The 13,122-nt window shown below is 39.6% G+C and overlaps 1 protein-coding gene across 1 annotated transcript; it reads right to left on the reverse strand.

Moving 5' to 3' along the window:
- Positions 1–6,731: 6,731 nt before the first annotated feature.
- On the reverse strand, positions 6,732–7,655 carry LOC124172548 (tropomyosin alpha-1 chain-like). The gene has a single exon (XM_046551992.1). The coding sequence runs from the start codon at positions 7,653–7,655 to the stop codon at positions 6,732–6,734; it is 924 nt and encodes a 307-aa protein (XP_046407948.1).
- Positions 7,656–13,122: the final 5,467 nt, after the last annotated feature.

A 13,122-nucleotide genomic window follows, 5' to 3' on the forward strand; every position in this document is an offset into this window, starting at 1 on the left:
CGAACCCCGTGTTCTTAGACTGCGGCAAATGAAATTGGATCAAAACCTTATAACTGCAAGGGAACAAGATGCATTTGTTTTGATGTATGTGGAGACGCATGCCTTGGAAGGTCTGAACTTGGGCATCCTTCCTGAATGGAACTGTGACTCACAAAGAGATACTCGATGCTACAGCTGTAGCCTTTTTGAAACCCTAAATGAGGAAAATACCCTCATAGCAGAAATATTAAAGAAGCTGGTGCATGAAGCAGTGAATTTTAATAAGGGGTGGAGATACATCCACTTTTTTAGATTGGAGGGGGGAAAGTCAGTCAACATTTGCTCTTTCAAGTGCCATTTGTCGCTTGGATTCTCTGGAGAGAAGCTGCCTTTGACGTTCACTGGTGATAGCCTATTGGAAAGCATGGAATCGAATGAGGCACTTGTAATAGCTGACGCCCCTGGCAGCGGGAAGACCGTATTCGTAAATGATCTTGCTCGGCGATGGAAGAAGATGTTCTCCGACTCTTGGGTTGAGGTGGTCGAACTCTCTCAATTCGAGGGATTATTCCCAAAATTGCAAACTGCGATAGAATTAGAGGATGCTTTACATATCCTATACTGCATGGTAAAAGGGGACAGCGAGTCAATTGAAGAAAACGTCTTTAAACTGTTTTGTCGCAATAGAAAGAAGGTATTTATATTCTTTGATGGATTTGATGAGATATCTCAAGAATACCATAATGTGGTTACGTCGTTTCTGAAAACACTAGTAAACACCACGCTTGTGCAACTAGTCGTCACTACGAGGAGTCATGAGTGTCAGCACTTGGAGGAGTCTCTATCAACGTTGGCTTTTAGTCTGGTCCCGTTCGATAGAACACAGCAAGTGCAATTCATGCGAAATCAATGGATTGCTTCCTTACGTACGATGCTCAAGGATGAAAGGCGAGAAAAGATAGACACCATTGCAAACTGTCTAGAGAGTCTTGGGAATTTGAATACTGAAGACAAGCCTACATTTGTTAAATCTCTGGGGAGATTGCATCTATCTAGGAAAAACGACAGCACGGCAGTCCACAGTCATTTAGATGCTCTGGCTGAAAAGCTGATTGCATCCGTGGAATTAAATAATTCTGAAGAAAAACTAACGGAGACTCCATTTAATGCTTGGATGCTTTCATCGGCTGCTTTTGAAGACAATTTCAACTCATTAATGTCCGTTTGTGTGACAGATCTTTTTCATAAATTTGTTGACATTAAGGTTCGCGTTTTTTTGCGGGAGAAGGAGAAACATCCTGAATATGAACCATTAAATGCTACATCGCTACTGGTGAAGGAATCTGTTTACGAATTTCTCAAGACATTATCCGCCTACTTCTTCACAGGGGACAAAGAATATGAAATGAATTCGAAAGAAAAGATGGTATTCCATCGCGTTGGTTTGGTCAGCGAGAGGCAAGGCAAGACTGTTTTCGTCCACCAGACATTTGCAGAATACTTCTTCTCAATCTGGCTCCTTGAGAGGGTAGCAACTGAGAAAGGAACGATGTTACTTTTGTCAAGTGTACTACTTCTACCGAAATATGAGAATGTTCGCCGGTTCATTGATAGCCTCCTCCGCTCGGAAAACACAAGTAATAACATCACTTTTAAAGACAATACCTTAAATTTGTCTCTAAAAGTAGCTCAGATGAATAGATCGCCGTTTGCTTCACCAACAAATGAACTGATCACGAACATTGGAATATGCATCCGTAATTGTACATGGGAAAAAAACATGGGCATCGTCCAACTTTTATTCAATAATTCCGAAAGTTATCTAGCAGAAGTCATACGTTATTACCTACGTCATTATATGTGGTCATTTTATGGTGTATCAGTGTATGGTAATAGAGCAACTTAGAAGAGCCATACTCCTCCGTAGATAATCCCCGACAATATTTGGTTTGGAAGTTAGAATTTGGAGTGTGATTGCAGAACCGTAGCGAAATAACATTATGAATAAATTGGTCAAATACGGTTTGAGCAAACTCCGTTGAAGTGTTTGCATTTGAATTATTTGCGTATTTCCTGGAATCAACTTCTCCCGATGAAGATATTAAAATTAGTTTTTACTAGGTGATGATTTCTATGAACTTCTCTTACACAAAGTCGATAGCTCTCTTTAAGCTGAATTGTTAAAAAAATATGTATTTTTGCTTGGAAAACTAACCACGGAACAAGAAATTGATTTTTGGCGGCGGAAAAATAGAAAGTTTTGCTCGCTGGTTTCCTCAACTAGGTTGATATAAGAGTCCTGGACTTTGTCTGCAGATCTTTGAAAAGGGAGCTGCAGTAGGAAAAACTTAGGGGCCTGATTATTGATTAAATATGCAATAAAACGAAGGAATTTCCCTATAAGCTCACCAATGACCACGGGTTTGGGTTTTACAAGTGGCAACAGATAGTGTTAAGAGATGGTTCCATCATGCGAGTAGAGGGAATTCTAATACTTACGAAAGCAGTTAAATTTAGGGGAGCTTCAGCTTCAGCCACCATTTTTTGGTCTTTGCTTTCCAAGAAAATTTGTTGCCGCACTCACGTGGCAGCCAAAAACTCTGTGACGATGTGAAGAGGTTTTACGATCGATTGGCAAACTATTGTCTCATCACAGAAAACTGGTGTGTGCCTGACTTTGTTGAGCTTGTGGAGACTGAGTGGAAATGTTGGCACCCTAGTCAACTTAAATGGCTCGGTTACTTTCTCCTGGAAGACAACTAAGTCAGCGGCTACTCCGTCCATGTGGGTCAAGAGGGCAAAAGACACCAAATACCTCTGCTAACTTTAAAGGCTTATGTTGTGCTGCTAGAGAAGCAATTCACCCAAGAAAGGACAGTATTAGGCAATGAAAAGTTCGTGAGACGCGTGGTGACGAATTGGATGTTTGAAGAGGGAGATATCCCGATCCTTCTATCCCTTGTATGCGATGATTGGAAAAAAACGGCTGGCACCTTTTTTGGTCTCTTCTTTTGTGTTTTGGCAAGCCTAACATCAATGAGCGTTGTTGCGTATAGGCTTAAAGTTCCGACAACTGCCCATGTACAGCTGGTGTCCGCTGTGCAATATATGATGAGATTTGAGAATTACGAGGTGGACTTGCAAAATCTTGCTGTCGGACTGGATAGGGAACAAAAGGATATATCTGTCACGTACATAACTGTTGATGGATCGCTGGCTCTGGGTGTATCTGGCTCTGAATAATTCCATTTTAATATGAAAATTTGTCTTCAGCAATGGCCATAAAGTCTATTTTTACCAAACCATGATTCAAAGCTTTGGTAGGGTATAAGGGCTTCAATTAATCGGTTCGCAAGGTTTCGGTATTTCAATGGTCATAATTAAACCCTGTTTAACGATTTTAAATCATATTTTGTATGTTATGGTATAATTAAATAGTTTCATTGTTGAGTACTCTTAAAGTGACCAACAAAAGTGTTTTCAAATAAGCAACTACTAAATTAATATTTGTGAGTTTAAAGCATTAAAAATGTTGGTATAGAAAAATACAGATCATGATATTTGTAGAAAAACTTGGAATACGCCATGGATTGAAGCCGTTAGTCAAGGAACCTGAAATAAAATATGCATTGGACAATACTTGATTTCTCTATTAAAAATCCAATATTTATTGCCTTCACTTCACATATACTGCACGAAAAATTCTACGGTTTCTTCTTATTATTTCATCAAATAAAAATATCATTACAAAGCTTGCGGCTGAACACCAGAGCTTCTTCATTCCATCGCAAAAGAGATTGAATGCGTCGGAATGTAACTTTTAACGGTATGTACATATACTGCCAATGCATACTTTCGATATATATTTTCCTTTAAGCGGAATAGATAGAAATACACAGTCCTCAGCGAATTTTTTCAGAACAACCTGATTTTACACAATCTCATGAACTGAGTTTTTCCTCGTTGGACTTCAGAAACTTGAAAATTCTCTGACTTGAGAATTCCCTGAGCATCCAGGGGGTTTTACCTACACGCGCCATTTTTACTGAATATTTGATTAAGGTTTTCCAGTTAACTGTAGGTCTATATTGCAACCCCACCGCGTGGGACACATTCGGGGAAGGGGAGATTGGAGGGCAAAAGGGGAGGGAAGAGGTGTAGCGAGGTTATTCCGTGTACCTGGTGCGAGGGAATGGGATTTTGGGAAAGGGTAGGAGGGGGAAGTTTAGGGGTGATGAGACCTGAGACAGTAGCGTTCGGATAAAGAGAGCCGTTCGACTGCGTAGTTCGCTCAACATAAATTTAATGAGTTTAAATATGATCATCTACAAATACAAGCAAATCAATAGCAAAAGTAACAATTAACTTCTTCTCCTTGAATTCAATGACATACAACGCATAATTCACTATGCTGCACAACAGAAAAATTTCAGTCCTTAACCTAAACCGAAAAAAAATTACGCTACACGTTTTCACATTCATAACCCAAACAAAACCACAAGAAAAGGGGACAAACAAATAAAAAAAAACAAAAAGAAACGGGGGGAATGGAAATATGAAACAACGAAATAGATATTGCACTGAAATTCACACGGTAATAGGGGGAAGTACTGTCCTCTACTCTATTTGTGCGGGGGGGAATTTTACAAACGTTTTTAATGAAATTTCTACTTGACTTGGTGAAGTATGAATTTTCTTCTGTTCCTTGAGGGGGGGGGGAATGGGATTTCGTGGCTTTTTCTTACAGTTTGTTGAATTTTCGGGGCTCTCAATCTGGTGATCGTGGCGATTCCGTTCCGCGGCGTAGGCTGCTCTGCGTCATCTCCGGCAGGTTCACGAGTGGGAGATGGCCTCTTATGCGACAGTTTGGAGATCCTTTCATCGGCACCACGAGTCAACCTTACAACTCCTACTCGCATTGGGCACCCTCTCTCTCTCTCTCTCGGGATCTCTCCACCAACTTTGTCTTCTCTGCCTCGCCACACTCCGCCTACTCTTAGGAGCGTTTTTGTTGCTTGGAACCGCCAAAAAAAATAGAAGCCTTTTTCCTCCGGTGCACCACGTTATATAGCCATTGAGGGGAGGAAACACCGGGGAGGGAGAGGTCAGGGGAAAGAAAGGGATGATGCACTTGGGGCTGGACCGTCACTTCACCAAGGACACAGGGGGGGGGAAACCACGTTCTTCTTCGTCTTAATAGTTCGACCTGCACACTTTAGGAGGGGGGAGGGGAGAGCAATATACATCAATGTGGGGAGGAAAATAGGGAAACATCAAATGGGGACACAATGATTCATGACACACACTCAAAAACCCTCTTACACTCACTCACACATTCATACGAACACATATCTAAAGAAAAAAAAACGGCCTTCCTATGCCCCGCGCTCCCGTCTCATGCGTCACTATGTAAGCGGGCAGAATGCACCGGTTACATATGCCATCCTCTCAAAAGGGATGAAATACGGGGAACGTATTTACGAAAAAAAATATACAGGCAATCCGCCCAAAAAAAATCGCGATTCGCGAGGGGAACGCCCTCCTACTCAGGCGGAGCAACGCACAGTTAACAATGGTGGAATACAAAAAATCGCCTAGGGAACGCGTCTGGCAAAGAAAGAAAAAGATTAAACCTCGGACATGTACGGACTTAGATTCCCGAAATTGTACGGACCTATCAATCCGCCGTCTTCTCCTTCTAACTCGACAGCATTTGGGGCAACGATACGGCGAATGACACATTGTCCGCTGTACAATGGAAAAAAATAACATTGGGCTGATTGCATTAGAATAATTTTTACAACAGCGCGCGTAATAGTTGCTCATTCCAAGGAATGCACGAAGGCTCCGACCGTTTTTCGGCCGTTCGCAATCCACTATCGCCTTCACCTTGTCTGGGTTGGCCTTCGTTCCCTTGGTATCGATAACGTATCCCCAAAAATGGATTTCTTTCCTGAGGAAATTAGATTTTGTTATATTTAACCTTAAATTTGCTTTCTCGAAACGGTTGAAGACCTCCCTGATACCTTTTTGAAGCATACTTTCAATTTCTGGACATAAATGGAGCCTCTCCTTCTCCTCATGATTCAACCCTTGGGCTGGGATCCTTCCTACCCGTAGTGTTGATAAAATGGGGACTTCCACTCTTATGCTCGCCGGGTTTGGGTGGGGGAAGTCACTCGACCCAAACTCCGTAAGTTTTCCGCCCGCGGAGGTGGAAAGGAAAAATCCATAAGAGATTGGGGCATATTATCCTCATTTCGATTCCCTTCGCCCCTTTCTCTCTCATTTCCCTCCTGTCTCTCTGCTTGAGTCTGCCCTCCTCCTCGGTTTCCACCGTGGTGCCATGAGCCAAACCCCCTGCGTGACGGATTTCTTATCGCGTTTACGTTAGGGTGGGTCTCTTCTGCCCTTCCTAAATGATTTTGGGACTGGTCGAATCGCCCGAGCATAATTAAGAGCTTGTCGTAAGTGGCAACTTCCAAACTACGGAGCAAATCCTGAACATATGGTGGGAAATGTCTTACCAATAATGCCACCATTTCCTCCTCATTCTCCGGCGGCTCACACAGTTTGATCGCTGCGATTTTCCGAGTCGCGTACTCTTGCATGCTACTTCCCGGCGTCCTCCTGTACATTCCCGACATAACTTTAATTTTGTAATTTATCCGATGATCTTTACTCCAATACCGCGCGACAAATAGTTGTTTGAATACTTCCATCTCCTCCGGAAAAGGAAAAATTGTATCTGCCTATCCCTTTGCCCCTTCATCCAACATCTGATAGAAAAACCGCGATCGTATCTCGGGCGGGATAGCGTGAACGGAATAATAGTTTTCAACTCCCCTCATAAATGCTATGGGGTGTTCATGTGGTTTGCCATGGAATTGCAAATTAGCCGGGGGACTCGGAAAATTAGTCGGAGAACCCGTACCGCCTGCCTTCATTCGACGGATCCCCGCTACTTCTTCGGCAAGATCTTTAATTCTTTTTCCGTGGTGGATCTTCTCCTCCTGTACATCTCGGGAAATTATTGCAACTTGCTCCCTCACAACCTCTACCTTCTCGCTTACTTCCCTTTTTACTTCCTGAACGCGTTCGTCCACTATCTCCCCGATTCCTTCAATCTTCCCATTAATTGCCTCCAACTTCTCTTCTAGTTTCCCCCTTTCATCTTTCTCAGTATCGAAACGCTCTTTCATATCCTTCATTATTCGTTCGAATTTCTCGTCAAGATTCCCCTCTAGTCTTTCAAATTTCTTCATATCCTCTTTTCTAGTTCGCTCAGCTTTTTCAAATCTCTCATCAAGTCTTTCCTCAGCTCTTCCGAATCTCTCGTCAAATTTCTCCTCTAGTCTTTCAAATTTATTAATATCCTCCCTCCTAGCTTCCTCAGCTTTTCTCTTATCTTCTCTCCTAGCTTCCTCAGATTTTTCAAACCTCTCATCAAGTTTTTCCTCAGCTCTTCCGAATTTTTCATCAAGTTTTTTAAATAACTCATTAAGGCTGGTAATTTCGGTGCCTCCACCCCTTTGCTCTATTCTATCCTCCGCTTGCGGCTCCTCATCCCAGTTAGAAACGTCAATGATTTTCACCTCACTACTGGCGTCTAACCCGTCCTCATCGTACCTAGGGGGTTCGCGATATTCTCTAAAACCCTTACCTTCCGGTTCCATCGCGTACGAGAATAATTATTACAACAAAATACACAAGGAAAAATATAACTATGAAATTCGCACTTCGCTGAAAGAGTAACAATCATGGAAATCACGTAAGGCTGTAAGGCTTGCTTTACCTCTTCTGTAACAGAATCTGTGTGTTTAGTTGCAGTCAAAATTGCATCGTGTATAGCAGTGAAATGCTAGAACACATGCGAGAATTGGTGGGTGTGAGACGGCAAAATAGCCCCTGTTTTAATTTTGTTCGTGCATTTGTGCAATTCCTAGCCATTTTAGAAATAAATGCCATTCTAATCTGAGAAATTCTGTGCCCCGTGTAAATCGGCCTTAACAAAGATTTTGGATGTTTGCAATGTTGAATCACTTTGATTTTTCATTGCGTCATGTCAACTATATAAATGCCCATAGATGTAAAACTGCCCACAAAAAAATCAGTCAATGATCCAGAATGTGGAAATTTAACTACTGGAATGGATTGTGCTTCTATGCTGTCACTAAATTTTCTCAACATGACGTTTTTTGTAACATATCTGTAGTTTTTGGTGAGGAATACCTGTATTAGATTCAAATATTTGATGAAAAGTATGCTTTCTTCCATGGAACGTCTTGATTCTCTCATAAAAAGTAAAAAATATTTGAGTTATTGTTTAGAAATTGTTTAATAACTGACTTAAGGAAACAATGTCATCATAGACTTAATGTCAACATAGACATAATTCTGTCTCGAAATGGATTCACAGATAATGAGGATTTTAAAGGATGGAAAAAATGTCTCAGTTGCAAGGTGAAGAATTTCCCCACTTCTACTGTGGCTAACACATTGAGAAGTATTTCACACCATTGGTGTGAAATACTTCTCAATGTCTTAACTGGTCATGTCAGCCATTTCATTTTAGGTTGTCACTAAAATCTTCTGCAAACATGATTTCAGCCAGCTTGAGTGGTCTCAGGTGAAAGAGGAGGTTTTATTGTTATTATTTATCATTACTCACATTTTTACTTTGCCCCCATTGATTGGCACCCAGCATTATCTTCTAGGTATCTGTGAAAGGTGAGAATGAAGACCCTCTCAGTGAAGGTAATTATCCTGAGATGTACACACCGGATCCAGATGGAATTTCAATTAATGCTTTAGACTCTTTGGCAACTGACGACTTGGTAAGTTCACATTTGCTTTGTTAAGTAGATATTTTCTACTACAGAAATTCAGTCCTCCATGTTATATTCCAAGACGAAGAATGATGAAGATAAAATGGATTGACCGTGTGAGTAACCAGGAAGTGCTAAGGAGAGTGGGAGAAAAGAGAAGCCTCCTAAAAACATCAAGCAGAAGAAGGGACAACTTAGTTGGCCACATTTTGAGGCACGATGGTCTGATGAAGACAATCGTTGAAGGACAAGTGGAAGGGAAAAAGGGCAAGGGACGGCCCCGAATGAGTTATATAGGACAGGTCATAAAGGATGTAAAAGAGAATAAATATGTAGCTATGAAGAGATTAGCGGTTAGGAGAGAGAAATGGAGAGCTGCGTCAAACCAATCTTAGGATTGTTGACTAATGATGATGATGAAGTAGATTTTTTCCACTACAGAAATTCAGTCCTTCATGTTATGTTCCAATATAATTTACCATAATAACAATATCACTTCCTATCTTATATCAAATATAGAATAGGAATAGGATTACAGGAATATTTTCTCCATGGAATATTCCTGTATCAATTGCTATAAAAGCAAAGCCTTTACCCTAACTTTGTCAAATGTAAATAAGTAAACTTGAGATTTGTAATAACTCTTCATTATAACTTTCACAGTTAGTCATATCAGTTAAAGATATGCTTCAGGGCTATGTTGCCTTGCAAATTCTTGGGTGGCCCCGTTTCCTGACCAATTCTGGTTTCCTTTTCAAGGAAGATCATCAAAGAAAGAGAATCAAAGTCCCAAAAGTTTTGGCCCATTTCCCCGAAAGTTTTTTCCAACTAACAGATATTTGTCGTTGGTGATGAAATCATTCAAAATAAATGGTTTATTGTTCTAAAGAGAATGGGAGCATACAGCTGCTCTGATCACTCACCTTTGCTCACTGAGCAATTGAGGGCTCTGCCGTCATGGCGTTTCACATTTTTGTGAGAAATAAAACCCCATCCTCTTCTCCAATTTCCACAAAAATGACGGATCATTATCATAAACCCTAAGATATGTTTAAGGCAGCTCTGCTGTCCGCTTACCTTTTCATTAGGACGTATTTTTTCTCTTTGACATCTTTTATAACCTTTACTATTCTTCCACCAGTCCTTCTAGTACTGTTTTTATCATACCATTATGGCTCATTATGTGGACAACTAAGTAGTTCTGTCTTGTGCTAAGGGTTTTCAGAAGAATTCTCTTTTCTGCCATTTTTCTTAGCACTTCTTTGTTACTCACATGGTCGATCCATTTTATCTTCATCATTCTTTGGCTGCACCATATTTTGAATGCTTCTACTCTAGAGTTCTCTGCTGCTGCTCAACATCCAAGCCTCGCATCTTTGAAGAGATATGTTGAAATTCTTTTCCTTCCATATTGTTCAAACAATATAGGAGGAAAATAAGTGAAATTCATGCTACCTATTGTAGCACTTGGTACTCTCATGCTGAGTTATTGTGATGTCATGATCAACAGATCATGATCATGATTCCCTGGTAAAATTATTCCAAATGAGAAAAACCTTTCACGTAGAATGATGAATCCTAATGTGTTCGTTGTGGTTGGCTGTATTGCCTCTTAATCAGATGATGAAATTTCTAGCCAAATCTACCAAGCATGATTTGCTCCCAAAAAAGAATTTAAATAAGGTATATTCTAATTATAGCAGATGTGGATGTGGTGAGAACTTTATGGAGTAAATTATAAGGGGGACTCAGGATTTGCCCTTCAACGCCTTTGGAAAGGGTATTAGATGTTGGCAAACCAGGGTGGTTGTTGAGAGGCATCAATTTCTTTCCGTGAGCTGATTTTAATGGAGCTTGTTATATATTCAACTTTGATTGAAATAAAATATAATAATTACCTTTAATTGATGAAACCAACATTTGTGTACTCCATTTGCCTATGTCGAAATAGATTATTGGTTGCCGATAAATGATGTAACGAGGCCATGATGTCTCAAACTATTGCTGGTAAATTTGTTGTTCCTTATTAGGAGGGTTTTCCTATGGCTAATTGAAAAGGCAGAGTAACCTTATGACCCATATTATGTTAGTCGATGAGTTTCTCCCGTCTTCTTCTCTGAGGTCAGAATAGCTTTTCAGGGAATTTTCCAGTTGTACATGCATATTTGATGTTTTGGTTGCGATCTTTTTGCTTCTGGTACCAATTGGTGAAAACCTGTACCAATGAATTGCTAACCCTGGAGTAGTCGTGCCTAACATGTAGCCTAATGTGGTCGCTGCGGGTGACTCTGACTCGCACTAAAAGAAATGGTTTTAAAGCTTAATTTACATTTTTGTTTTTTTGTAACTTCACACATTTCAGTTTCAAGGTATATAAACTCATACCATGTGTTTAAAAAACTATTTTATTACTTTAATATTATTTTCAATAATTAAGAAAAAGTATCACAAAAATGAGGTTTTTGTTAGAGTTCAAGATTTTTCGTAATTTTATGGTTAACTAGCTTACTTACAATAATTTTTAACTCTTTAACTTTGAATATAGGTTGTAAAAAATTCAAAAATTAGCCTATGGCATAATGTTATAAGGAAAATTTTTTAAGTTATTGAAGCATGAAAATAATGCACCCAATTTTTAAAAAAATGTAAAAAAATGAGCCAAGGTTTATCACAAAGATTAAAAGAAAACTTAAACTAATGCTTCATAATATTTTTTCCAATAGGAACAAATATTTATTTCCACAACTTTATGTCACTATGAATGTCCAGTTATTGGTTTAGTTGCATCCCAAAGTCAGTAAAGTTGAGGTATGTTGGCCATGAGTGAGCCTACAAAACCCACAACTTGATAAAATGTGCAAATTTATTTTTTATAAAAGCACATCAAAGCTTTCAGGTGTAAAAAGATTGCGTAGTCCCTATGTGTATAATATAAAAAACTCACTATTTATTTCATGTCAATACAGTTGAGACAAGTGGGTTTGGAGTGTTTGCCACAGACAGGGATGTTGCATGATGCACACGGCTTTCTCTTCTTTGGGACAGTGTCTTTTTTTAGAATGTGCTAAATATTTATACGGGTTGCCTTTGACAGAGATCCTTGAAGACAAGTTCTAAGATGAGGTGTAAATAGTTCTGTAGCCAACTCCTTGAGCCATTTCCTTAGTTCAAGTTTTCTTTCTTTGTCATTCCAGGAGCAAATGATGAGGGTTTAGTCCTATAAAGTCTAAAATATGGTAAAATGCTGTGAAGGGCCAATGCTTTGTCTTTCTGGCGACAGAGTAATTGCCACTCATTTCATCAACCACATCAACTCCTCCTTTTGTGACATTATAAAATGTTATTATCTCTGGTTTCTTTTGTTCTTCTATGGCATTGTCAATACTTTTACTGTGATGCATGGTGGAGGTCAATAGAACGACCTTGTTCTTATTTGGGACAAAAGATATTAGTGTTGTCAAGTTTTTGGCAAAACCAAACATTGACGAGTGTACTTCTCAATTCTTAGTTCTCAAAAACTCTGGAGGTCAGTATCTCTTTCTTGTTTTTCCTGATTGTTCCAACTGTGGTGAGTTTTTGATTTTGCAAGAGATCATTAGATAGGGCAATACTAGAAAACCAGTTATCATAAGTGACGTTTCTGTTGCTTCCACTTATCGGTTCGACAAGTCTGACTACTACTGGAGATGTTGTTTGACTTATGTGTTCATAAGGTACAGGGCGTTGTTTTCCAAGATATACTTCCATTTTTAGTACATAAAGTGTTCGTGAGTCAACCAGTGAAAAAACCTTCACACCATATTTTGCAGGCTTATCATGCATATGCTGCCTGAAACCGCACCTTCCACGGAAGGCCCACAACATCTAGTCAATTGTTTTGTACTCACCAACAGAAAACTTTGATTTACATTTCTTTACAACAAACTCAAAGCATCCCTGAAAGTTGCTAAATGGTCCACTTCCATCCTCTGCACTCGAGTTCTTTTATCAAATGTTAGCATTCGAAGCAAAAATCTAAATCAATTCAAAGACATTACACACTTGAATAGATGCACTTTTTCCCACAACTCTTCTGCGTTCAGATGTGAAGCCTTCAACACACCTGTGTAATACAATAAACCCAACAGGGCTTTAGTTTCTTCAACTGTAGTGTTTTTACAGTCATGATCCCAGCCAAATTTATTTTTATTCAAGTCTATGAATAAATTAGTGTTGTTTACAATATTTTGTATTACTTCGTCAGGCAAGAAGAACTGCCATGCTTGCAACGGTTTTTTTAGCATTTTTTGCCTCGCCTTTTGTTCCCGAAAATGAA

This window comes from Ischnura elegans (assembly GCF_921293095.1).
Source record: "Ischnura elegans chromosome 13 unlocalized genomic scaffold, ioIscEleg1.1 SUPER_13_unloc_1, whole genome shotgun sequence".
NCBI classification, from domain to species: Eukaryota; Metazoa; Arthropoda; class Insecta; order Odonata; family Coenagrionidae; genus Ischnura; species Ischnura elegans.